The sequence below is a fragment of the Rhinolophus sinicus genome, chromosome 8, assembly GCF_057876585.1.
Source record: "Rhinolophus sinicus isolate RSI-liver-muscle chromosome 8, RSI-T2T, whole genome shotgun sequence".
Taxonomy (NCBI): domain Eukaryota; kingdom Metazoa; phylum Chordata; class Mammalia; order Chiroptera; family Rhinolophidae; genus Rhinolophus; species Rhinolophus sinicus.
The window spans coordinates 72,535,800-72,557,555 of record NC_142508.1 but is presented as its reverse complement, the minus strand read 5'-3'; the positions used below and the strand labels follow the sequence as shown (position 1 = coordinate 72,557,555).

Sequence of the window (21,756 nt, the reverse complement as noted above, 5' to 3'; positions counted from 1 at the left end):
GCGAGTCTCCGCGGGAGCGGCGGAGGCCGCGCCGACCGACTTCCGGTGACTTCCGGTGCGGCGGCGCGCTGTGCGGCTGACGCCGGAGACCAGCGGGTCGGCGGGGCGCGATGCCGTACGCCAATCAGCCCACCGTGCGCATCACGGAGCTCACCGACGAGAATGTCAAGTTTATTATCGAGAATACGGACCTGGCGTAAGTCCGCTGAGGGAAGCTGGCGACTCTGGAGCGCCGGGGCTCAAGCCCGGGCGGGGCGGAGGGTCGTGTCCGCTGGCCCACCTGTGCCAGGGTTTTCACTTTGAGAACCGCGGGTCGCGGGACTGGCCTTTTGAGGCTGCAGGGTCCTCACGCCGCTTGGTTTTCGTCCCTCAGGGTGGCCAATTCTATTCGGAGGGTCTTCATCGCTGAGGTGCCCATAATAGGTAAGCGACGCCCGCCTCCTCGTTGCCAGGGCCACAAGTCGTTCCTCGCACCCCCCAACACACACACCTTGGGGCTCCAGTCCTTGGTTTGGGCCGGGGGTAGGGGTGTCGAGAGAACAGCAGTTCTGGGGACTAGATAGGCCCCTGTGCCCTTGGCCCAAGGCCACTTCTGACCACCTCCCTGGCTTTCACGGGCCACTTAGGTTCCTTCACTCCCACATTTGCATTGGTGAAGAGTGTGGGTTCAGAAGTCTGCGAACTTGGGTTCGAATAGTGTTTTCACTTACTGCTCTGTGAAACGGGCAAGTTACTAAACTGGGGGCTGCAGTTTCCTCTGTAACATTAGTATCTGGTGTCTTGGTGATATCAAGTGAGGTTATCTCTGTTAAGTGCCTTGCGTTTAGTGTGTGTTCAGTGCTGGTAGATGTCTTTTTATGAATCTGTTCCTTCAACTGCATGTATGGAACATACAAGTGCAAGGCAGTGGTGCTGGGCATTGGGAATGCAAAACTGTGTAGTACAGAGTTCTTGCCCTCGTGGGCCCTGTGATGAAGTTGCAGGGAAAAGGTGAAGCCACAGACAACACTAATCATGCAGGACAGCATTAGTGGATCAGTATTTCAGGAGAAGTGAGAAGCAGAGCTTCAGTGTTGTTGGTGCTTAGAGGAGGGAGGATCTATCTGCTGTGGTTCAGAGCTGCTGCATCAAGAGTGCAGACGCCTAAGGAAATAAGCAGGCCACGTGATTGCTAAACAAGAGAACGTGGTGGTTTATGCACCACTACCACCCCCAGTCACTTCAACTCAGAGCTTGGCGTACTGGGCCTCCCTCTACCTAATCAAAAATGAAGGAGTCGTACTTTATGTTGCAGCCCTAACATTCTGAGCCCAAGTGCCACTTTTCCCACAAATTCAGTTCTGCAAATAATAACTGAGAACCTGCTACATTCCAGGTCACAGCTAGGAATACAAAAGTTAAGACATCCGGAGACCCTGCTCCAAAGAATTTTTGAAGCTTGAGGTAGAGTCAACACATAAGCAAATATAGCACGAGGCACAATATGACCAGTGTCTTGAGAGAAATCTGGGCAGAATGTTGTGAGGGAGGAGCCTACAGGGACGGAGTGATCATACATATATCATGGAGGGAAGGCAAGGTTTGGCTTATTGGAGGCTCAGAGGATTTTAACCTGCTCAGGGGCGGGTAAGGGCATGCCAGGGGCAGGGGCAGGGGGAGTAAAGGGGCAGAGGCAGAAAAGCTTGGCTCATGGCTCTTATTTCACTGGGGTGGGGGAAGCAATAGGAAGCGTAGATCTGCCCTAGGATGTGCACACATCATGGGTCCAGCAGTTTTTGGCCCCTTGGCTAGGACATAAAGGAACGGGCCTCCCTAACTCAGAGCCTGCACCAAAACTGTACGTTCTTACACACTTGACCTACACATGCTGGACCAGGGTTTTACCTCTCTGGCTTGCCGTTGGGGTCCTAGGGAACCTGTGACTCTCCTCATCCATGGCCTAGAGTCAAACACAGGTCAGCACAGCGTTGGGGCCTGGCTTTGTCCAGTCCTCTTCTGACCTCTGTTCCTAGTGTCATTTGGCAGTTGGGCTCCAGTGCCATTTGCTTTATGAATTTGTTTACATGCAGATGTTTATGAATGAATGTGTCTTTAAGGCAAGTGTGTTTGAGCATAGACTCCTTCCTCTCTTATAAGCTCGTTGCTGGTAGGTACTGGTTTTTAGTACGCCTTGTCCATGAAAGGAATTCTGTAGACATTGAGTGAGCAATACTAAAGTGTTGAATTGGGTAATCCGGTCATCATATCATAAAATGAGATATGGACCAGAAGTCTGTGTTACCTGGGTGAGGTTTTCCGTAACTTTTAAGTACCCGAATAGTTTGTGTTCTTGGATTTGGTGTTGGCATGAATAGCAGGTGAGTGCTTCTCACGGAAATATTCAGCTCTGAGAAACTCAGCTCTAAGTCAGTGTTTTTCTGTGTGGTACAGGGAACCCTCTTCGTTAAACCTGCCTGAGTAGGAAAGTGGGTATGTGGTGTGAACCCCTGCTCTAAGTCTTTAGGTGAATTTGGTGGCTAAGCTGAATGTCTGCTACCGTCATTTTTCAGCTATCGACTGGGTTCAAATTGATGCCAATTCTTCAGTCCTTCATGACGAGTTCATCGCGCACAGACTTGGTGAGTGCCGGGTGTTGGAAGGTGAAAGGGAAGGGGCTGTGCCTGGTGTCAGAGAGGAAGTCTCTTCGCTCTCAAGGGGACTTGGCTTGTCCACGGACCTTCTATAAAGCGCTTTTCTGTGTCTTCCAGGATTAATCCCCCTCACTAGTGATGACATCGTGGATAAGCTGCAGTACTCCCGGGTACGCTCGGTGATTGGGGGGCATGTGGGACTAGGGAGGCGGGGCCTTCAGTTCTCAGAAGGATTTCCTAACACGGACTTTGCTTCTAGCCTTTAGAAAGACAGCATGGAGGTGTTGTGTAGAGTCCAGGGCAGGCGTTAGTCCTTGGTTCCGATGATCCTCAGATTGATTAGGCTCACGGGGCGTCCGAGCCTAGCCCGTCACACAGGAGGAGGGGGTATATACCAGCATGCCCATTTATACCGAATGGGTGGGGTGCGTGGTGTTTCTTTTCAGAGTCTGACCTGTTCAGACCCTGCTTTCCAGAGCATCTCTGCCCAGTGACGGGCCTAGGAGGCTAAAGAGAGTCAATAAGAGTTAGGGGTGCAGGGGCGCGGATGAGGAGAGGGAGTGGGACTGCCCCACAGAGCAGCACCTGAGGGATGGGAGTGCTGGTGTCTGCCAGATCTATAAAACGTGGCTCCTTTCCTCTTGGGCCGTGTTTCCTCTTTGATACACGGTAACTGGCCTCGGACTAGTGAGAGCGCCGGAGAGGAGTAGGTTACCTGCCGCTGTTCGCCAGGACTGTATTAGAGAACAGCTCGAGACTATTCCCTCTTGATGGCTTTGGGTGATCCTGAATCAGCCCACCTTCTAATTCCCAAGGGCCTGTCATTTTTGTGGTGGCTGATTAGATGTCTTGTAAATATATATGTATTTTTTAAAAGATATGCTTAAGCACACGGCACCGTGTGGAGCTAATATAACGGATACTCGGATACTCGTGCTCCCAGCAAACAACTTGTCCCATTTGAACATTTTGCCTTATTTGTTTCACATCTCCAGATTTTTGTTGCTAAGAAATAAAGTACAGATATTGGTGGGGACAGGTGTACAACCAATTGAAGAGCAGTTTGGCAATATCTTATATAAAGATATGCATGACCTATTTCCCAGCAATCCCTTCCATTAAATTTTTTTCTAGTATTATATTTACTGAAAGATGGTATGGTCCTTCCCCCCCACCCCCCCGAAAATCTACAGAAAAGTTTAAATAGAATAATAAATACCCATTTACTTTCCTTTACTTTTCACCTTTAGTTACCAGTTGTTAATATTTTGTTACATTTGCTTTGTTTTTTATATATATGTTATTATTTTTGCTGAACCATTTGAAAGAAAGTTGTAGGTACCATGATACTTCTCCCCTCGCTACTTCAGCACGTATATCCTGAGAATAAGGATATTTTCCTACATAACCACATTATCATGCCTAAGAAAATTAGCACTAATTTGTAATATCTATGTACAGTTCATATTCAGATTTTCCTAGTTGTCCCCCAAATGTCCTTTATTGTTTTTTTGTTTGTTTGTGATCTAACCAAGATTTTTATATATTGCATTTGGCCGTTATACCTCTTTAGTCTCTTTTTATCTCAAGCAGACTCCTCCTTTCATTATCCTTTTTTTTTCTTTTCTTGAGGTTGAGTATCTTCCATTATGTTTCGATTCTTCCATTTCAAATTTCTAAGAATGATTCAGTCTCGCAGGTCTAAGTTGCCTTCCCACCTCACCTGTGTGTGACTGCAGACTGGCCAGGTGTGGCCTGTAGTTCTCCCTCATCATCTCAAAAACATCAAAAGTTGGTTGGATTTTCCTTACTGGTGAGAGGGGAGAACAGTTTGATTGTAATCTAGCAACTCTCTTCCTGCCTGAAGTTAAACTGTAGCAGATAGTCCCTAGCAGGGCATGGGTTGTTTCAAGAATCAGTTGCTTAAACTGATTAAATGGCAAACTTAAACTTAAATGGCAAACTGTTGATAATTGTTGAAGCTAAGTGATGGTTACACAGTGGCGGTCTATTACAGTCTTCTCAGCTGTGGTGAGTGTATGAAATTTTCCATGAAAGCTTTGGTTTTTTTGACAAGGTCAGTAACCTAGAACTTGAAGAGTACTTGTTTTCTATTGTTCCCTGGATCATTTTATTTTAAATGATGATTACGTTCCCGAGCTAGTCCACTAAGTTCCTGGGCAAGCTGGACGAGAGTAGGAAAGCTTAGCGCCGTGGTTCCCTGAGGAAGAGTGCTCGGAGGGCCAGGCTGAGATGTTAGAGGTGCGTCTCGCAGTGGGGCTGGTCGCTGGTGGGCAGGGAAGGAAGCGTGGGTGTCGGCCTGTACGGGTTGTCTCTAAACTGGGAGGTGCTTGCCTTTGAGCATCCCAAGAGAAGCTGTACCAGATTGACACAATTCACGAGAGACGGGCCAACCTTTTTACAGATGAAGAGACTGGAGGAACTGGCTGTTAGACGCAGGGAGCACAGGATCCGCCATCTCTCCGTAGACTCACTCCTGCTTCTCTTCCCACCTCAGGACTGCACGTGTGAGGAGTTCTGCCCCGAGTGCTCAGTGGAGTTCACTCTCGACGTCCGGTGCAACGAAGACCAAACTCGTCACGTCACATCTCGAGACCTTATCTCCAACAGCCCCCGGGTCATTCCGGTCAGAGTCTGAGAACACCTTTCCTGCCCAGGACCTTGCTCTTCACCTTCTGGCCCAAGTGGGCCAGACGGGGGTGGATTCTTCTAAGACACTGACCTTCCCCATGTTACCCTCTGCCTTAACCTGAACCTGGTGCCTGGAAGTGCTAAGGTGGACAGGAGCTTTGTTGGTGCTGTATGCCCTCTGTCATCCCAGGACACCTGAAAGGGCCATGGTACTGTTTTGACAGAAGGCTGTCCCAAAGCTGTGAAGTGGGGCTTGGAGTACAGTCACAAGCACCGACTGGGCCCCAGTAGGCACTTCTACCCCCTCATTCCCAGGCATTCCATCCCTGGTTGGTAGGTGGCGATCGGAAGTGCTGGAAGGTAGTGGCCAGAGGAGTGGCTGGGAAGATGAACAGCTAACAAATGTCTCTGTTTGGGCTCCTGCAGGTGACATCCCGGAACCGAGATAATGACCCCAATGACTACGTGGAACAGGATGGTAAGGGGCTGGAGTGAGTGTGCACGTGGCAACCCAACCTGCCCCTTTGCAGGCCAGCAGGGAGGCAGAGGTGTGACGCACCCTCTCGTGCTGCCTGTCTCCCTGGCAGCTGGCCTTTGACCCATTTTCCAGATGTGTATGGCCTTCCAGTGGCACTCCAGGCCAAAACTTGGAGGACCGACCATGCCTCCCTGGCCCTTGACTGACTCCCGCCTCTCCCCGCAGACATCCTCATCGTCAAGCTGAGAAAGAGCCAGGAGCTGAGACTGCGCGCCTATGCCAAGAAGGGCTTTGGCAAGGAGCATGCCAAGTGGAACCCGACTGCGGGGGTGGCTTTTGAATACGATCCCGACAATGCCCTGAGGCACACAGTATATCCCAAACCAGAGGAATGGTAGGCCGCAGCTGGGAGTGAGGGCAGGCGGTGAGGGTGGGGGAGGTTGGACGTGGCTCCTGGTGACAGGTGGGACAGGCTCAGTGTGGACACGGTGTCCTGGAAGCAGCATAGAACCCTGTGCTGACCTGTGCTTGACTCTAGGCCAAAGAGTGAGTACTCAGAGCTGGATGAGGATGAGTCACAGGCTCCCTACGACCCCAACGGCAAGCCAGAGAGGTAAGACCCTGGCCCGCGCGTGAGGGTCAAGTGTGGAAGAAAGTACAGTTCTGGTGCAGGCTCTGAGCTAGGGAGGCCCGTTCCTTCACGTCCTAGCTGCGGGGTGGCCAGTAACTGCTGAACCCATGATGTGTGCACATCCCAGGGCAGATCCCACTTTTAGTCACTGAGAAAGAGGGGCCTCCAGTTAGCCAAGCTGTTCCTATTCTGGATGTCAACCTCCAAAGACGGCGTCAACCTTAGAACAAACTGACTAGTCTTCTAGTGAGGAACACGATGCTGGAGCGTGCGACCATGCCTGTTTGGTCTTACACTGTCTCCTCAGTGTGGAGTACATCCACACAGACGTGTTTTCAGGTTTTCACAAAGCCTCCTTGAGGTCCTATAACGTGCACTGGGACCACTGTTTGAAAGACGTTGGAGGTCAACCCTGGGGCAAGGTTGAGTTCCCAGTGGGAAAGAAATCAAGACTCGGGAGGGAGGGAGGAAGGGTGGCCATGGCCAAAGCTTGGGAGCCAGCGCCTCAGGGAGGGCTCTCACCGGACTCCTGCTTCTCAGGTTTTACTACAACGTGGAGTCCTGTGGCTCTCTGCGCCCTGAAACCATCGTCCTCTCAGCCCTCTCTGGATTGAAGAAGAAGCTGAGTGATTTACAGACCCAGTTAAGCCACGAGATCCAGAGTGACGTCCTCACCATAAACTAACTGCAGCTCACCTGTTCTAGCAAAAAGGGGATCCGAGCCAGCAGCTGCATTTCAGGTCTTGCCTGAGACTCTTAGCTTCTGGCGTCTGGACAGCTGTTGCTCCAGCTTCTTGGCAAACCGTCAGAACAGACTAGAAAGGTAGCAGTGGGGAAGGGTAGGCCCATCCCAGCCTTGCTCAGTCACAGATAAGTTATTAGGGGTGCCAGTGGTATCTGAGGCCAGGCAGTAGCACCCCTGGCCCTGCCTGCTAATTGCCAGTAGCACTGCCCAGGACGTCCCTTAAGCCATTTCCTAATCTGCCTGTAGGGGCCGTACTGCTTCCCCGTGGCGCACCCCAGAGCTGGACTCGCCTCTTTTGGTCATTTCACCTCTTTACTTTCTGTCCAAAAGTGGGAATTTTCAGTTATACCCTAGGTTGATGATGTTGGGATTGAGTGCTAGGACCCCCATTCAGGCTGCCTACAAACCCAGTCCATGCCCAGGGCCAGCCTACTGTCACTTGACTCAAATTCCCAAGTATTCCTAATCTGAGAACCCTTTGAGAACAGTGTTAGACCCTGGTTGCACCCCTCTCCCAACGCAATAAACCCTGTATTTCATTCTTTACCCATCAGTTACGACCTTACTGCCAGTGGCCCGATTATTTAGTTTGGGGTGGGCAAGGGCCTTAATGAAGGTCTGGCCTTGACCCCTTAGTCCTGCAAGTAGGAACACACCCAAAGCAGTTATTAGGCAGCCTGGCAGGAGCCTGGGGGAAAACCAGAGACCCAGTGCAGAAAGGAAGGGATATTCATTGATTAACAGTAGTTGTCTTTTTAAAAGTTTTTATTTTTGGCAATAAAGAGCACAACATAATCTCCTTCATGCGTCATCGTGCCACTAGCTGAGCCAGCCAGCTCTGCCTCCTCTCCGAGGCCTTGGGCCAGGCTCTCGTCTTCAGACTAGCTTATTCTCTGGGTTGTTATTCCCTGGGTCAAGTTCAGAGCTGAGCTGGCTGTGGCCACCTCCCTGGCTCCAGGGCTCTGCTGGAGGGGCCTCTTTATCATCCTCCTGCCACAACTTGAATAGTGGTTATTTACAACAAGGTAACAAGGTCTGTTCCCACAAATTAGAACCCTAACATATTAAAAAAAATAAAAACAAAAACCACACACAACCAAAGGTTTGATGTGAATAGAAAGATAGCCCTTCTGCCCGGTAGTCAATAAATACCAGCACTAGAAAATCAATTGCTTTAATTGCATGTCAGCAGGGAGCCTCAGCACCATGTGGGGAGGAGGAAATGGGGAAGGCTCGGTTTCTGAGTGCTTTTGGCTGGCCATTGGGTGGCCAAACGGAGAGGGGCCCCCCCGCAAAGGGGGGCATTGCCCGTCCCATGTCAGTGAGAGGGCAGCAGGCTGCTCCCCACGGCAGTCCTGCCACGGCCTTCCCTCCTGGCCTGGCCCTAGGTCAGGAAAGAACTCGGGACTGGGACTGGCCATCCTACCGCCGTCCTCTGCCTGAGGTTACCAGCACCCTTACCCCCAGGGTATCTCCTCAGCCTACTAAGAAGGAAGGAACCTGGGCAGAAATTTCCTTTTTCAAACTAGATTTTCACCTGAGGTGTCAACCAGATGTCACCTCTGCTTAAAACTCCTCAAGTGCAAGGCCACCAAGTGGCAGTGTAAGTTCAGATCCTTCCTGTGCCACTCTAGGCCCAGAGGAATTGGAAAGCCACCTGCTGTGTTAGCCCTGGGGCTGCCTGGGAAAGGCCAGCAGCCAGCTGATTGTCTCCCTCGGCCCTGGCAGCTCAAGCAAGTCCTGGCAGCAGGGGGGCTGTGCCATGGAGGACAGGCACGTTCAAAACCAGCCTGGACTGTGGCTTGGTCATGGGGTTAAAAAATGTGTATGTGGTGGCAGGGAGGGACGGGGAAATTCATTAATACAGAATATGTCATAAGCCGTATATATTAAAATCCTTAACAGTATATAGTCCCATGGCAGCTCCAGCCCCTCACACATGCTCAGGTGGTGTGGCCAGCCCTTTGCCTTGGTCCAGCCTTACCGTTGGGGGCAAGGAAGGGACAGCTTGCTCCCTTTGTCCAGGCCCTTGCTCCAGGGGCCGACAGCCCCTCGAGGCTGTCCACAGCACGCCGCAGGCAGCCCCAGCAGTCACTGTGCACACTAGCCCGGCCGTCACTGGCCCGGGGTCTTGGCCTCGCTGCTGTCCCCCTGGGGGGGCTTTGGCTTTAACAGGATGAATCGGTTGAGGAGGTCCGTTTCCGAGCTGGCCTGGGCTGCCCCGTACCCCTCACCTGCGGACACAGAGGCAGGCTCAGGACTCAGGACCAGATCCAAAGACCTCTGCCCAGAAGGCCTCGTCTTCCACGGAGCCTCGTGGCAGGTGCGTGGGGGGCCCTGCAGGGACTCACCGGCATAGCTGGAGGCCTCGGCAATATTCTGGGAGCCCGTGATGTGGTGCCAGTAGGCACTGCGGGGTAGCATGGTGGTGGGCGTGCAGGGGTAGGAGTAATGTTCTGTGCCCTTGTTCAGCAGCTGTGGGGCAGAGAAGGGGGCCTGCCCATTAGCCCCAGGGGCAGTGGCCTGTCCCTAAGCAGCCAGCCCAAGACCCTGCCTGCCTCTATACACTAAGTGGAGACAGCTGGCACCCCCCAGGCTCTCAGCCAGCCCGCCCACAGCCTCCCCTGGACCCTGGACTGAGGTGCCCATGGCCTCACCCTCACATTCTTCTCCATTTCTAGCAGGACCCGCTTGTGCTGCTCGGCGATGGCCAGGGTGGCACTGTGGACCCGCTGGTAAATCTGTTCCCCTTCCTGCGTCTGGAAGGTGTAGAGCCCTTCCCCAGCGTCACACATCCTGAGGACACAGTGGCATGGAGGGCAAGGTGGTGGGGACCCCACCACACATACATGTGCGTGGTTGGGCTCTCCTGTACCCCAGGCCCTCTTGGGAACAGGCAGGGCTGTCGTCCGGGGGTCTGACCACATAGCTCGAACACGCTGGGCATTTTTGATGTGTCAGGTGGTGGTGTAAATGCTTTACAAGAATTAACCCATTCAGTTTTCTCCAACCCCACCCCCCTTCTGGTCTACGCACTATTACAGTTTCCTCATTATTAGTTTTCTCACTTTACAGATGAAGAAACTGAGGCATTCACAAGGTAAGTAACTTCAAGGTTACATAGGGAATTACACGGAGTTCAAGTCTAGGCAAGCTGGCTCCAGAGTTCACACTACGGTTGATTTCAATCTTCACCATAATCCTGAGGTTAGGTCTGTTTCTTATCCCCTATGTAACATGTGAGGAAACTGAGACTCGGGCCCGCAATCCCAGAGCTAGTAAGTGCCAGTGCCATCATTTTCTTTGAGCCCAAGCAGTTTGACTTTTGGTAAACAGTTTCACTTCATCTGCCTTCCATAAGCCTCAATTTCTTCATCTGTGAAATGGGAATATTACCTTCCCTTTTGGATTGCTATGCCGATACATTAAGTTAAGCTCCCAGCACAATGCCTGACACAGAGTGAATGGCAGACACCATCATGACCATGGTAGGACAGGGTGAGGAGGCAACAGGGTCCTACCGGCCAGCCTCGAAGGTAAAGCGTGTGGCATCCCGGCCATAGCGGCGCAATGAGCAAAGGGGCCACGAGACGAGCTTCACGCGGGGGTTGTGTATGTCCCAGAGGTAGATGTTCTCGTGGGTGATCTGCAGCTTGCACTCGCCATATACATCCAGGTTGGGGCAGGGCAGCAGGAAGACGTTGAAGCGATCTGGAGTGGGAGAAGATCTGGAGTGGGCCTGGAGCTTCCCACGGGGCCTCCTGCCCTCTCTCCCCGCCACCGCCCCAGGGCCAGGCCTCACCCGTCTGCTCACACTGCACCCCTGGGGCCAGGAGGTCTGGCTCTCCCAGACTGATGTCGTTGAGCCGCGACCCCAGACACTCCACGGATAGCGTCTTGTACCACTCCTCTGCCTCCAGCTCTGGAGAAAATGGTACCTCATCATGCTGCCCACTCAGGGTCCCCCAACAGCCCACCCATCTTCCTCAGCCTGAGCTACCCCACTGTGCAAGGCAGGGAGGGCAAGGCCAGTGGATTCTGCCTGCCTGCCCCACTTCATTCTGCGGGCCGGCTCCCTCAAAGGCAACCCCACCCTCACCCATCATTCCTGCCAGGGCTAGCCATGCTCCGCCTCCTGACTGGACCACTGGAACACGACTGGCCCAGGGAGGCTGGATGGAGGTCTGCAGCCCCAGCGCCTCACCTGAGTCACAGGTGAAGGTACGGGCTGAGTCATCAGTGAAGATAATGGCCACTGCCTGCCTCTTGGTCTCCTTGGGGAGCCTCGTGACACACTTAACGTTGCTGATCTCGGTCACCTGGGACAGTATCCACAAAGGACTCAGCCAGGCCAGAGCACCTCCCTTTGCATCCCCCACAGTTCTGCCACCCCCTGGAGGGTACCCTTGAACCTCTGGACTCTTGAATCATCATTGCTCACAGGTTAGGGGAGCTAGGGCCCAGGCCCCCTAACCTTGGGGCAGCCTCGGAGGCACACGGACTTCTCATCTGGATACTTCTCCAGCCGCTGGGGCCCTTTGCTGGAGGATTTCCGGAACACCAGCCAGCACCTGCGGTAGATCTGTGGGGCAAGAAGACAAGGGAGTGAGATTTCTCAGGACCATTCCCACGCAACATGGCCCTGCAGTTACCCCTGCCTACCGCGGGGGGCAGTGCCACACAGCCTTCGCGGGAGCCCCAGCTCAGGAGAAAACCTGGGGACTGCTGACAGCATGACACGGCCCTGGGGTGAGAACCCCTTCCCAAATTGAAAAGGCAGTCATTTCTTTTTCTTTTTTTCTATTCAATGTAAGTTCTACATTCTTTAATCCACCAAAATTTTTTTTAAATTAGTTTCAGGTATACAAAACAATGTACTAGACATTTCACCCCTCACAAAGTGATAACTCCCCTCCCCCACTTTATTGCCCCTCTGACACCGTATAGAAGGCAGTCATTTCTTGGCCGGCTCTGAAAGGCTGTTCCACAAACGGCACGCTTCTGAGTTACCCTCAGCTCTGAGTGTACAGTTGACCTTTGAACAACACAGGTTTGAACCAGGAGGGTCCACTTATACGTGGATTTTTTAAAATAAATATACAGTCGACCTTCTGTATCCCTGGATTTTGCAGGATTTTCAATCTGTGGGTGGCAATCGGTGGCTCTGGAAGGCTGCCTGTAGGCACTGTTCTAAGCCATTTTATATAAGGGACTTGAGCACCCGTAGACTTTGGTATCTGCAGGGATCCCGGATCCAATCTCCCGTGGATACTGAGGGGCACCTGGAGAGTCAGGAGTTATACACAGATTTTCTACTGTGGAGGGGAGAGGAGTTTGCTCCCCTGACCCCCGCATTGTTCAAGGGTCAACTGTAATATAAGTAGCCAACATTTACTGAGTGCTTCTTATTTGTACTTTTTGTTAGCACTCTACACAGTTAGTCTGAGTCACTCTTGAGGTCGGTTCTATTATCTCGACTTGATAGATAAGGAAACTGAGGCACCAAAAAGTTGAGTAATGGCTAACAAATGGTAAGAGTTGGTATTTGAAACAGGCTGTCAATATGCAGAGCCCATTGCCCACGACATTCTGCCCAAGGCCCCAGCAGCACCAGCCACAGGAGGGAGTGTCCTAGGGCCAGGAACGAGCCCCTGGGCTGCCCCCAGCCTGCACATGGCCACAGCCGCTGCTGTCAGAGCTGGGGGAGGGCTTGACGTGGGCAACATCGCTTCTCACCTCCGGGGGCTTTCACTCACTCACTCTTTCCATTCTCTAACCAACGCTGGGGTGCAGGGGATCAGGGTTAGTTCCCTGTTCCATTTGGGAAACCAGAGGCTCTCAGAGGTAAAGGGGCAGAGCCAAGAACCTGGGGTTACCCCAGAGCACAGTGTCTTCCCTGCCAAGGTCCCCTCCTTATCCAACTACTGACAACGGCCCTGTGCATAAAACCACCCAGATTCTCCATAGCTTCTTGGACTCCTCCCAAGGGTCCAGGAGCCAGGGAGGAGGGAGCAGACCATTTTCTAAGGCTGCAAGGGGCAAGCTGGCTGGTCAGACACCTTGAGGGGGGGGACCCAGCCACTTTCCTGGGTTGCTGACTCTTCCTTCCTGGGCCCCCTCCCCGCTGCCTGTAGCTCTCTTCCAGCCCAGAGTCTGGCTGGGAGGTACCTGTTCATTCAGTGGCCACTCTAGAAGCCAGTGGACCCCATTCTCCTGGAATCTCTGGTGCTCCTCTTACTGGCAAACAGGGGGACTGATGGTGGCCCAGAGCAGAAGAGACGAGGGGCCCTCTGGGCCATAGCCCCACGCCCCTGCCTGCTCTCCAGCCTTGTTTTGCCATGTGAGCACTAGATCCTCAGCAGGCAGAGTCCCAGGGGACCTAGGCAGCCCCTTCCCAAGAAGCCAGAGCCATGCCATTTCTAGCTCCCGTCTAGAACCCTAGGAGGCATGTCTGCCCCTGCACCCATGATCCTGGCTCAGCCCCTGGCCTATCCACCTATACCACAGCAGGCCTCAGCTCTCAGCTGGGGAACTCCTTTAGGGCAAAGACAGTATTTTATTCTCAGAATCCATACTCACATTCTGGTAGCCTCATTAACAGAGCTCTGAATGACCATACGAAGGGACAGTGAATGAATGGATGGTTACATGACCCAGATATGCCCTGCCAGGTTGGGCTCCATGCAGCCCGCAGCATCAGGGGCCAAAGGCCTGGGGGCCTGAGCACCCTGGTTGCCTGGTTACAGGGACACGGACACACACACACACACACACACACACACACACACACACACTGCCCCAGGGAGCCACTGTGCTCAAGAGCCCTCCATCCTCACTTCTCACAGGTCTTTGATCAGGCCTCAGAAACACTCTGCCACAGCTCTGCCTCGGGAGGAAGGCCCTGGCAGGTAGGAGGGTGAGCTCCTGATCTCTTTCAGCTCCTCCCCCGTCACCTCTCAGGGCTGAGACAAGAAAGTCTGGCTGCCCTGGGGGTGACGACAGCCCCCAGATCAGGTCTGCATGGGTAAGCTGAATTCCAAGTGGAGGGGCACCTCCTCAACTGCGCCTAGCCACGCCCCAGCTCCCAACCCCTCCCCCCAGCTGTGCCCACCCTGGGTCCCCAGTCTCCTAGAACATGGCTGATGCTGAGCGCAGTGGCTGCCCCAAGTGGCTTGCCTTCTGGGTCAGCTTTGTCCTGGACAGGGCCTCAGCCCAGTTGGTCCCTGGGGACCTGCTAGGTCAGGGCCCACAGGACTGAGGAGCCATACTAGAAGCTGGGCCCCTCCCCACTCGGCCTCCCCACCTCAGCCTCAGCCTGTCTCCTCGTTCTGTGCTCCAAGTGGGTTCCATCCCTCTCTCAGGATAAGAACAGAGTGGCTAAAAGCCACCAGGGCCCAGTCTCCTGGGCTGCGGCCCAGGCTGGGACACAAATCCAAATTCAGGTAAGACTGCCGACATGCCCACCTGCTCAGCTGCTGTCTCCTGCTGGAAAGACACACCCTTGCAGGCCGTCAGGCAGGAGGGGCAGCCCCTCTCCAAAGCCAGAGCTGCTCTGTCCTCTGCTGGGTCCTGCTCTGTCCAGTACCCAGGCAGGGGAGCTGGTATGGAGCTCCTCCCCCACCCCACTCAGGCAGAGAGCCAGGCAGCCTTGAGCGGTCTGATCCCATCAAGGCCATGGGGGAGTGGGAAAGGGAGGGACCAGAGACGGTAAAACTCTAGGCTTGGGTCACCTCAGTCACCAGGGTTTCCTTCCTACTGGGGAGGGGCAGCTGCAAGATCCCTCACTGGAGGTGGGGAGGGTTAGCAGAGAAATAGGGGCAGCTCCTGGACAACCAACTTCATTCAGTTGGTCCCTGGGGCCCCTGCTCATGCCTTCTGGCAGGGGGTGGGGGTGGGGGGGTTCTTCACCAGTAGGGAGTGGGGAGAGGGTGCACACCCAGGTGTGTCTGAGGCTTCATCTCTATGGACCCTCCGAGTCCCAGCTCCAGGCCAAACACTGAGCACAGAGGTAGCGACTTGGAGGAAAGTGGCCTGTCCCAGAGCCAAAGGCCCCTAGTTCTCATTCAGGAACCACATAAACATCAGCCTGTACACCTCTCACACCACCACCAGCCGCCACAACCAGACTCCTTTCCAAACACTTCTTTACCGGTAAAAGCAACAACCAAAGATAAATAACTAAATAACTAAATAAATACCTGTACACAGAAAGCAATAGGAAGCAGGGGGAGATGAGGCACTTAAAAGAGGCCAGGATCGGGGAGGGGAGAAACAGGAAGGCGGAGAGGGGAAGTGAGAAGCTGGTCTCAGCTCAGACACAGCCTGGCATTTCCAGTGCTCCTGGCCCCTGCCGCTGCCCTGGCGACAACTTCAACAATAGCTGGGGAGCTGCCTGCCCATCGGCTGCCACCGCTGGCCCAGCCGCTGGGATGCCAGCCAGTCCTGCTAGGGCGGGGGCTGCAGCAGGCAGAGTGGGGCCCAGGCACATGCTGGGTAGCCCGCTGGACAGAAGCCTCGAGACCACAAATGCACGATGCAGAGCCCAGCCCGGCAGCTGTGTCCCCGACCCGCCAGGTTCCAGACCAAGTTCTCCGAGCCTGTCCCTGGGCAGGGCCCTTGCAGGGTGGCTCACCCCCAGCTTCCTGCTCTTCATCTTCACGTAGCCTTGCTTGACGATGTCGTTGAAATTGGTCGCCATGGTTTCCCCACCTTCTCTTGGGTGCCAGGTCTGGCCAAGGCGAGGGGAGGAATGCCCAGGTGGCCTCAGTTTCCGGCTCCTCTGATCACCTGTTCGAGACACTCCTTCTGGGTTTCCGCACACAGCACACAGCCCGGCGGCTCCTCACCTCACACGCCTCAGCATTGTTCTAGCAGCTCCTTCGCCCAGCGCCTGCTGGAAATAAAAATGACAGGGAGATTAGACAGTGACATCTTTCTCTTCCCCTGGCTGTCTCGCTCTTTTTTCCTTCCTCTTCCCACACTCTTCCCTCCCTCCCTCCTCCCGCCCTTCTTCCTTCCCTTCCCTCCCCACCCCTGGACGACAGAACCATTCAGGAAAACTGAGGTGGAGGCAGCAAGTAGGAAAATGGTCCAGCCCAGTCCCCTCCCTCCCGGCTGGGGCTAGCAGTTAACCCCTTCCTGGGAGGACTGGCGCTGGCTCTGTGGTGGAGGTGGGGGCAGAGGCAGAGGCAGAGGTGGCGGGGAGCTGCCGTCCTGCCCTATATACTGGGACGACGTGGGGCAGACTTAGGGCAACTTGTCCCCTCCAAGTGCAGGAGACCCACAGGAGAGCACTCTCCCGAGATGGAGGGGTTCCCCAGGAGATGGCACAGAGTCTGGTTTCTGAGTGAACCCCACGTTCCCTGAAGTGAAGGACGAGGTGCCTCCTCAGTCTCGGCAGACCCCCAAATCCCTCTGTCCCACCCCATCCTATAACTGGTTCTCTCCAGCCCCAGGCGGGAAGCTGAGGGTCTTCACCTCTAGCCCATTCAGGCCCTACTCCCAACCCCTGGGACTTTTCAGCATTTCCTTTGGGTGTTGCTTCCTGGGTGGGAGGGCAGAGTCCAGCGGGGTGGGCCCCCAGATAAGCCTGAGGAATGTGCGGGGCGGCCAGAGGTGGCCACTGTGGAAGCAGAACCGTCGCCTGGGAAGACTGGGCTGGTTGGTGAGGGTGCTGGCTCTGGCCAGGCCATGCAGCGTTCCTATGTCCTGAATACAGGCAGAAGTTAATTACAGGGAGAACTAGGCTAGTGAGATGACAGTGAGAAGCGCCAAGGGGAAGTCAACATGGTGCCGGAAATGGGGGTGCCAGCAGGGGCCACTGAGAATCAGATAATGAATCAACAGATAAGACTCAGGGGGGTCTCAGTGATGACCCAGTCCAACACCCAGTTTACATGTGGGAAAAGAAAGTTGCCCAGAGAGGATAAGTGGCACGGGTAAGGTCACACAACAATCCTGGGGCATAGCCAGGGACAAATGAGAAGTTCTGGAGTGGGTGATGGACAGAGGCCTGGGGGTGGAATGTCCTGCAGCCATCTCTGGCTGCCTGCCACCGTCTAAGCCCTTTCTGCCATCCAGGCTCAGGGGCAGGACTGTGCCAGCAACATGGCCCCCCCATGTCTCCAGGGCCCCTGGATGGGAATGGAGCAGCATTTCTGGGGTCAGCTGGGCATCTGTACTGCCAGGACTGAGCCCTGGGGCAGGCATGCTGTTGAATCTGCCAGCAGCTTGGCATTAATTAATCTCATGGAAGCCTGTGTGTTGAATCCCTAACAAGGAACAGATGGGACTGCCCCAGTGGGCACATGCAAACAAGGAGAGGCAGAGAGGGTAAAGCTTCCCTATCCGACTTGCACCCTGGAGGCCCCTTCACCACCGGCTCAGCCACCTCCCTGCCCATTCACTCCCTCTGTCCCAGCCCTACGGGATCCAAGACCCTCCCAAGTGGGACACACAAGTGGTCTGCTTTCCTCCTGTAAAGTCTGGGGTCCCCTCAACAACCCAGCCACACCTGGGCTCTGGCAGTCAGAGATAGGTAAATTTTCTCAACTCTGTCTCTACTGCCTGCTCCTGGGGCTGCCTTGCCCACACAGCAAAGACTAGTTCCAGAAAACTCTCTTCCAAGATGACAGACAGCAGGCTGGCCACTGGCTGGCTGTAGGTTCACAGCATGAAAGACCCCTTTCAGAATACACCTACAAGAAAACATAAGGCCCCAGAGTTCATCCAAGGCAGCCTGGGATAGGACACAGCTGGGGATGTGAATTCAGCTGGCCAGGTGGTTTGGGCAAGCCACTTAACAGTTCTGTGCCTCAGTTTCCCCATCAGTAAAAAAAAAAAAGGTAAATTCACCTATTTTGAATGAGGAAATAAATCTATGAGGCGCCTGCCTGCCTGCCCACTTTGGAACCAGAGCTTCTGCCTCAAAAACAAGGGCTGTTTTTATTTCAAGAGCTGCTGCCCAGACCAGGGCTGCAAAACCACCATACTGCAACCATGATCCACCTGCCCAATGCAGGCCTCTCCTTCCTGGAGCCACCAGTTACCTTCCCAGTGGCATGCCCCAGTGACTGTGGCCACCAAGCTCTCAGGAACACCCCCACAATATCCGTCCATAGGCCTACACCCTGCCCCATCCCTCAGACCCTAAATCAGCCCCAAAGAAATAAACCAGCAGAAGAGCAACCTTCCATGAGAAGCCTGGGTGGCAAATGGCCTGGCAGTTCACTCTGGCCCCATGTCACAGGAAGTCCTGGCCACACTTAGCCCCTAATGAAGTTTACAAGAGCAAGACCCAGCCTGGGACCCAAAACAGTACAGCAAAGGAGAGTTAGGGAGGCAGGGAGAGAAGGAAAGGGCCAATGGACAGACCACAAATTTGACAGGGAATGGGATCAGGTGTTTGGTGGGGCGGGGGGATTCAGAACCAACCCAGCCCCCAGAAGGACTACACTGTGTTAAGCTAGAGAGGTGGCCCCTGGTTGAGTCTGGGTGGGCCCAATGGGGCACAGAGGAGTGGAGCACAGCAGGTTCAGCAGGCCAGAAATTGGGCTGACGGAGCCCCAGCTCTCCCATCCACTTTCCATATGGAACCTGAGCCAACATCAGTTCTGCTTCTCAGGAGCCTGCAACAGGCAAGAGGCCCCACTGATCTCAGCTCTGAGCACCCAGAGAAATTAAGCAGTATGCCCAGCAGCCCCCTCAACAATGTAGGGGGGCAAGTGCCCCCATTTCTCCTCCCAGCTTGGCACCTACACAGCTGGCTGCTCAACCAGAGACAGTACCATCCCTGGTCCAGGCCACTGTGAACTCCTTCACAGAGAGATCAGGACTGAACCACTCCTCTCCCCAGGAAGGACAGGTGTCCTGTGGGGAGGGGGCAGGGGGACTCCCTGGTGCCTAGTAGAGGGGAGGGGTGGGACCCACCTGCCCCGTGGGGCAGCCACCCTAACTAAGCACGCCCTCCCTGCACCTGGATTCTGCCTGGAGGCTTTGGCTCCAGAACAAACGCTACTTGCTGCTGTTGGCAACCAATGACTGAGCAGGAGCGGCTGCCTGCTTGGCTGGGCCTCCCCACCCCATGACAGATCGGATCTTATCAGGGCTTCAGGGACAGCCCTACCTGGACAGTGGCTCCCTGTTGTCTCACTGTCTCCACCCCACACAGAAGATCCTATCGGCAGGATCCTAGCCAGCACCAGGGACATTTCCTGTCACCTATGGTTGGGCCCTCTTTCCCCGAGTGTGATTGCTATCAGGACCAGGAGGGGGTCCTCACCACCCCAGGCCCCCACTCACATCTCCCCCTATGCAAATCCCCACAAGGAGCCACCCCCTGAAACACCGCAGGTCTCATCCAAGGTGGGTGGCAAAGAGATCAAATACCAAACAGGGCAGAGAGGGATGGTGGGAGGAGGGGACATCTGAGCCGCCTCAGTATCCGGGGCCCTTAAGTCCGGGAAGTGGTGCTGTGCCTTCACACCACTGTCCTCGGCTCTTTCCTGGTCCCCGCCCAGCCCTCTGGCCTTGTCTCCCCCAGCTCAGTATGGCCTTTCTTCTTTGCAACATGCCTAACTCCTTCCCACGCTGGACCACCTACAACACTGTTCCATCAGGTGGGCCCAAGGTTCATTTTGCTGCTTCATTCAGGTCTCAGCTTGATGGTCACCTCCTCAGAGGCCTTCCCTGCCCACCCTGGCCAAAGGAGCCCCACCAGTCAGCCGCTATCACATCGTTTCACTGTCTTCGTCACAGGCATCACTATAGGATTTTCTTGTTCCTTCATCAGTTCATTTACTGCTTCGCTGCTCACTGTCTCCTAGAATATCAGCTCCCTGATGTGAGGCCTTGTCTGTCTAGCTAACAGCTCCATCCCCACACCTGGAATGGTGCCTAGTGCAGAGTGGGTATGTGATATTTGGGGATTGAGAACTTATTTTCTCCAGGATTTGTCCTCATCCTCTCTCCCACAACCACCAATATCCACCTGGCCGGACCAGCTCAACTTCTAGAGGTGTGTGGGCAGGGCTCCCCGGGTCCCAGGGCTTTCCCAGTGCTATCTGTCCTGGCCCATGGCACATTGTTGTTCCTGGAGAACCAGCCGGGCACCAGACCCACAGCTTGGTTCAGAGCTGCCTCGAGGGAGCAGGCAATGCTGACACTGTGTTCAGGCCTGGCTGGGAGGCTCCACCTTGACCAGGGTTGTTGGGTGAGGTCATGCCCAGCCCTGTTGCCCTGCCCAGGAAGAAAGGGCTAGAAGTAGCCAGCTTCCAGGAACACAGAGGCAAGCAACTGGGCAAGAGGGGGCACAGCTCCTGGGACCCGTCCTGGGCGGGGGATAGGAATGGCTTACACTGGAGCCACATCCTCCTCAAAGGAGCAAGAAAAGAATATGCACTAAACAAGCCCAGCCTTGAACGGGCTGCTGTGATCCTGCCGGGCCCCTCACTGCCCTTGACTTTTAGACCTCTACGCCCGCCCCAAACCCTCCATCAAAGTGTCCTGGCAACTGCTGTGGACCTGCGGTTTGGGACAGACTGCACAGAGGCCCTCCTCCGCCCCCCATCACCCAAGTGCCCAGACTGCACTCCTGCCCCCCTGCGGTGACAGAAAGCATTTAACTGCAGTCAGGGCCTTGGGGGTCCTGGGGGAGAAGGTGGACGTTAGGGGTCCACCTTCCCCAGGGTCAGGGAAGAAAGGTTCAAGGACAGGAGGCAGTTGGCCATGAGTTTAAGTTGTAGGGCAGGAAGCATTTGCCGGTGGGGGTGGGCAGTGGGGGTAGCTGAGGTAGAGGAAACAGTCTCCTGGAAATTGGGAGAGCTGAGAGAGCAGGAAAGTGGGGGCTGTGATGGTTATGCCCCTTCAGGATGGGGGCCCAGGGACAGGGAACACAGGGGCCCGGGCTTCTCTGGTGGGTATGTGTAGGGTGGGAGTGAGGTCAGGCCCCGGTACAGGGCTCCCCTGCAGAGGAAAACGGGGTAGACGGAGCTCGGAGGGCAGTTTTAGGGGCGTGGGCTAGCTTTGGGGGACGGGTCCCTGGACTCCCCCAAGGGAAGGACTGCTGGGCTTGGAGAGGTCTCAGGTTGGAGTCGCCGAGGGTCTCGCGGGCTTGGCCTAGGACCCCTCCCCGCTTCGCGCCCCCTAGTTACCTGGGCGCCGCGGCCCGGGTCGGGGGCGCTTGCTAGGCAGGCGGCGGGCCAGGCTCATGTCGGCGTCACGGCGCGGCCGACTGGGGCGGCGGGGCGGCGGGGCGGCGGCGGTGGCGGCGGCGGCGCCGAACTCCGGGCGGGGACGGCGAGGGAGGCGCGGCTGCCGGTCTCCGGCTCCGGCAGGGACTGGGGTGCGCTCCCCTTTCCACCCCGCCCCGCTCCGCCCCGCCCGCGCGGCCTCGGGGCGGCCGGCCCCCGCCGTATTCCTCCGAGCCGCGGGACACGCGCTGCCGCTCGATCTCCACCAGGGCGCCTCCGCGGCCCCTTCTGGTACCTACCCCGGCTCAGCCCACCCGGCCTTCCCGGGGCCCCAAATCCCAATCTCACATCGCCTCTCAGTCCCTGAAAGCTGAACCCCACATCAGCTCCCAGTACTCAATCTCAACCCCCCAGCTTCTTCAGGACACACA

General features: G+C 55.1%; 2 protein-coding genes across 5 annotated transcripts; one reads left to right on the top strand and one right to left on the bottom strand.

Annotated features, from left to right (window-relative positions):
* Positions 1 to 12: 12 nt before the first annotated feature.
* On the top strand, positions 13 to 7,935 carry POLR2C (RNA polymerase II subunit C). The gene is made up of 9 exons (XM_019754399.3): positions 13 to 196; positions 374 to 423; positions 2,550 to 2,618; positions 2,748 to 2,800; positions 5,149 to 5,277; positions 5,709 to 5,760; positions 5,986 to 6,154; positions 6,299 to 6,373; positions 6,932 to 7,935. The coding sequence occupies exons 1-9, from the start codon at positions 111 to 113 to the stop codon at positions 7,074 to 7,076; spliced, it is 828 nt and encodes a 275-aa protein (XP_019609958.1). The 5' UTR covers positions 13 to 110; the 3' UTR covers positions 7,077 to 7,935.
* On the bottom strand, positions 7,884 to 21,474 carry DOK4 (docking protein 4). 4 transcript variants are annotated; one of them, XM_019754359.3, is made up of 9 exons: positions 21,287 to 21,474; positions 15,769 to 16,029; positions 11,611 to 11,718; positions 11,341 to 11,455; positions 10,939 to 11,058; positions 10,658 to 10,847; positions 9,794 to 9,932; positions 9,488 to 9,611; positions 7,884 to 9,370 (listed from the first exon to the last, which is right to left on the bottom strand). In XM_019754359.3, the coding sequence occupies exons 2-9, from the start codon at positions 15,832 to 15,834 to the stop codon at positions 9,252 to 9,254; spliced, it is 981 nt and encodes a 326-aa protein (XP_019609918.1). In that variant the 5' UTR covers positions 15,835 to 16,029; positions 21,287 to 21,474; the 3' UTR covers positions 7,884 to 9,251. The 4 variants fall into 4 exon arrangements, with proteins under 4 accessions (XP_019609918.1, XP_074170929.1, XP_074170930.1 ...); XM_074314828.2 differs by lacking the exon at positions 21,287 to 21,474 and having other exon boundaries at positions 15,769 to 16,165; XM_074314829.2 differs by lacking the exons at positions 10,939 to 11,058; positions 21,287 to 21,474 and having other exon boundaries at positions 15,769 to 16,165.
* Positions 21,475 to 21,756: the final 282 nt, after the last annotated feature.

Excerpts from the sequence above, each read along its gene's own strand:
- DOK4 (XM_074314827.2), bottom strand. The coding sequence starts at position 15,834 with ATGGCGACCAATTTCAACGACATCGTCAAGCAAGGCTACGTGAAGATG. Across the intron at positions 11,059-11,340 it reads TACCTTCACCTGTGACTCAG|AGCTGGAGGCAGAGGAGTGG; the intron begins GTGAGGCGCTGG and ends CATTTTCTCCAG. Across the intron at positions 9,612-9,793 it reads AAATGGAGAAGAATGTGAGG|CTGCTGAACAAGGGCACAGA; the intron begins GTGAGGCCATGG and ends TCTGCCCCACAG.
- POLR2C (XM_019754399.3), top strand. The coding sequence starts at position 111 with ATGCCGTACGCCAATCAGCCCACCGTGCGCATCACGGAGCTCACCGAC. Across the intron at positions 2,619-2,747 it reads GTTCATCGCGCACAGACTTG|GATTAATCCCCCTCACTAGT; the intron begins GTGAGTGCCGGG and ends TGTGTCTTCCAG. Across the intron at positions 6,374-6,931 it reads CCCAACGGCAAGCCAGAGAG|GTTTTACTACAACGTGGAGT; the intron begins GTAAGACCCTGG and ends CCTGCTTCTCAG.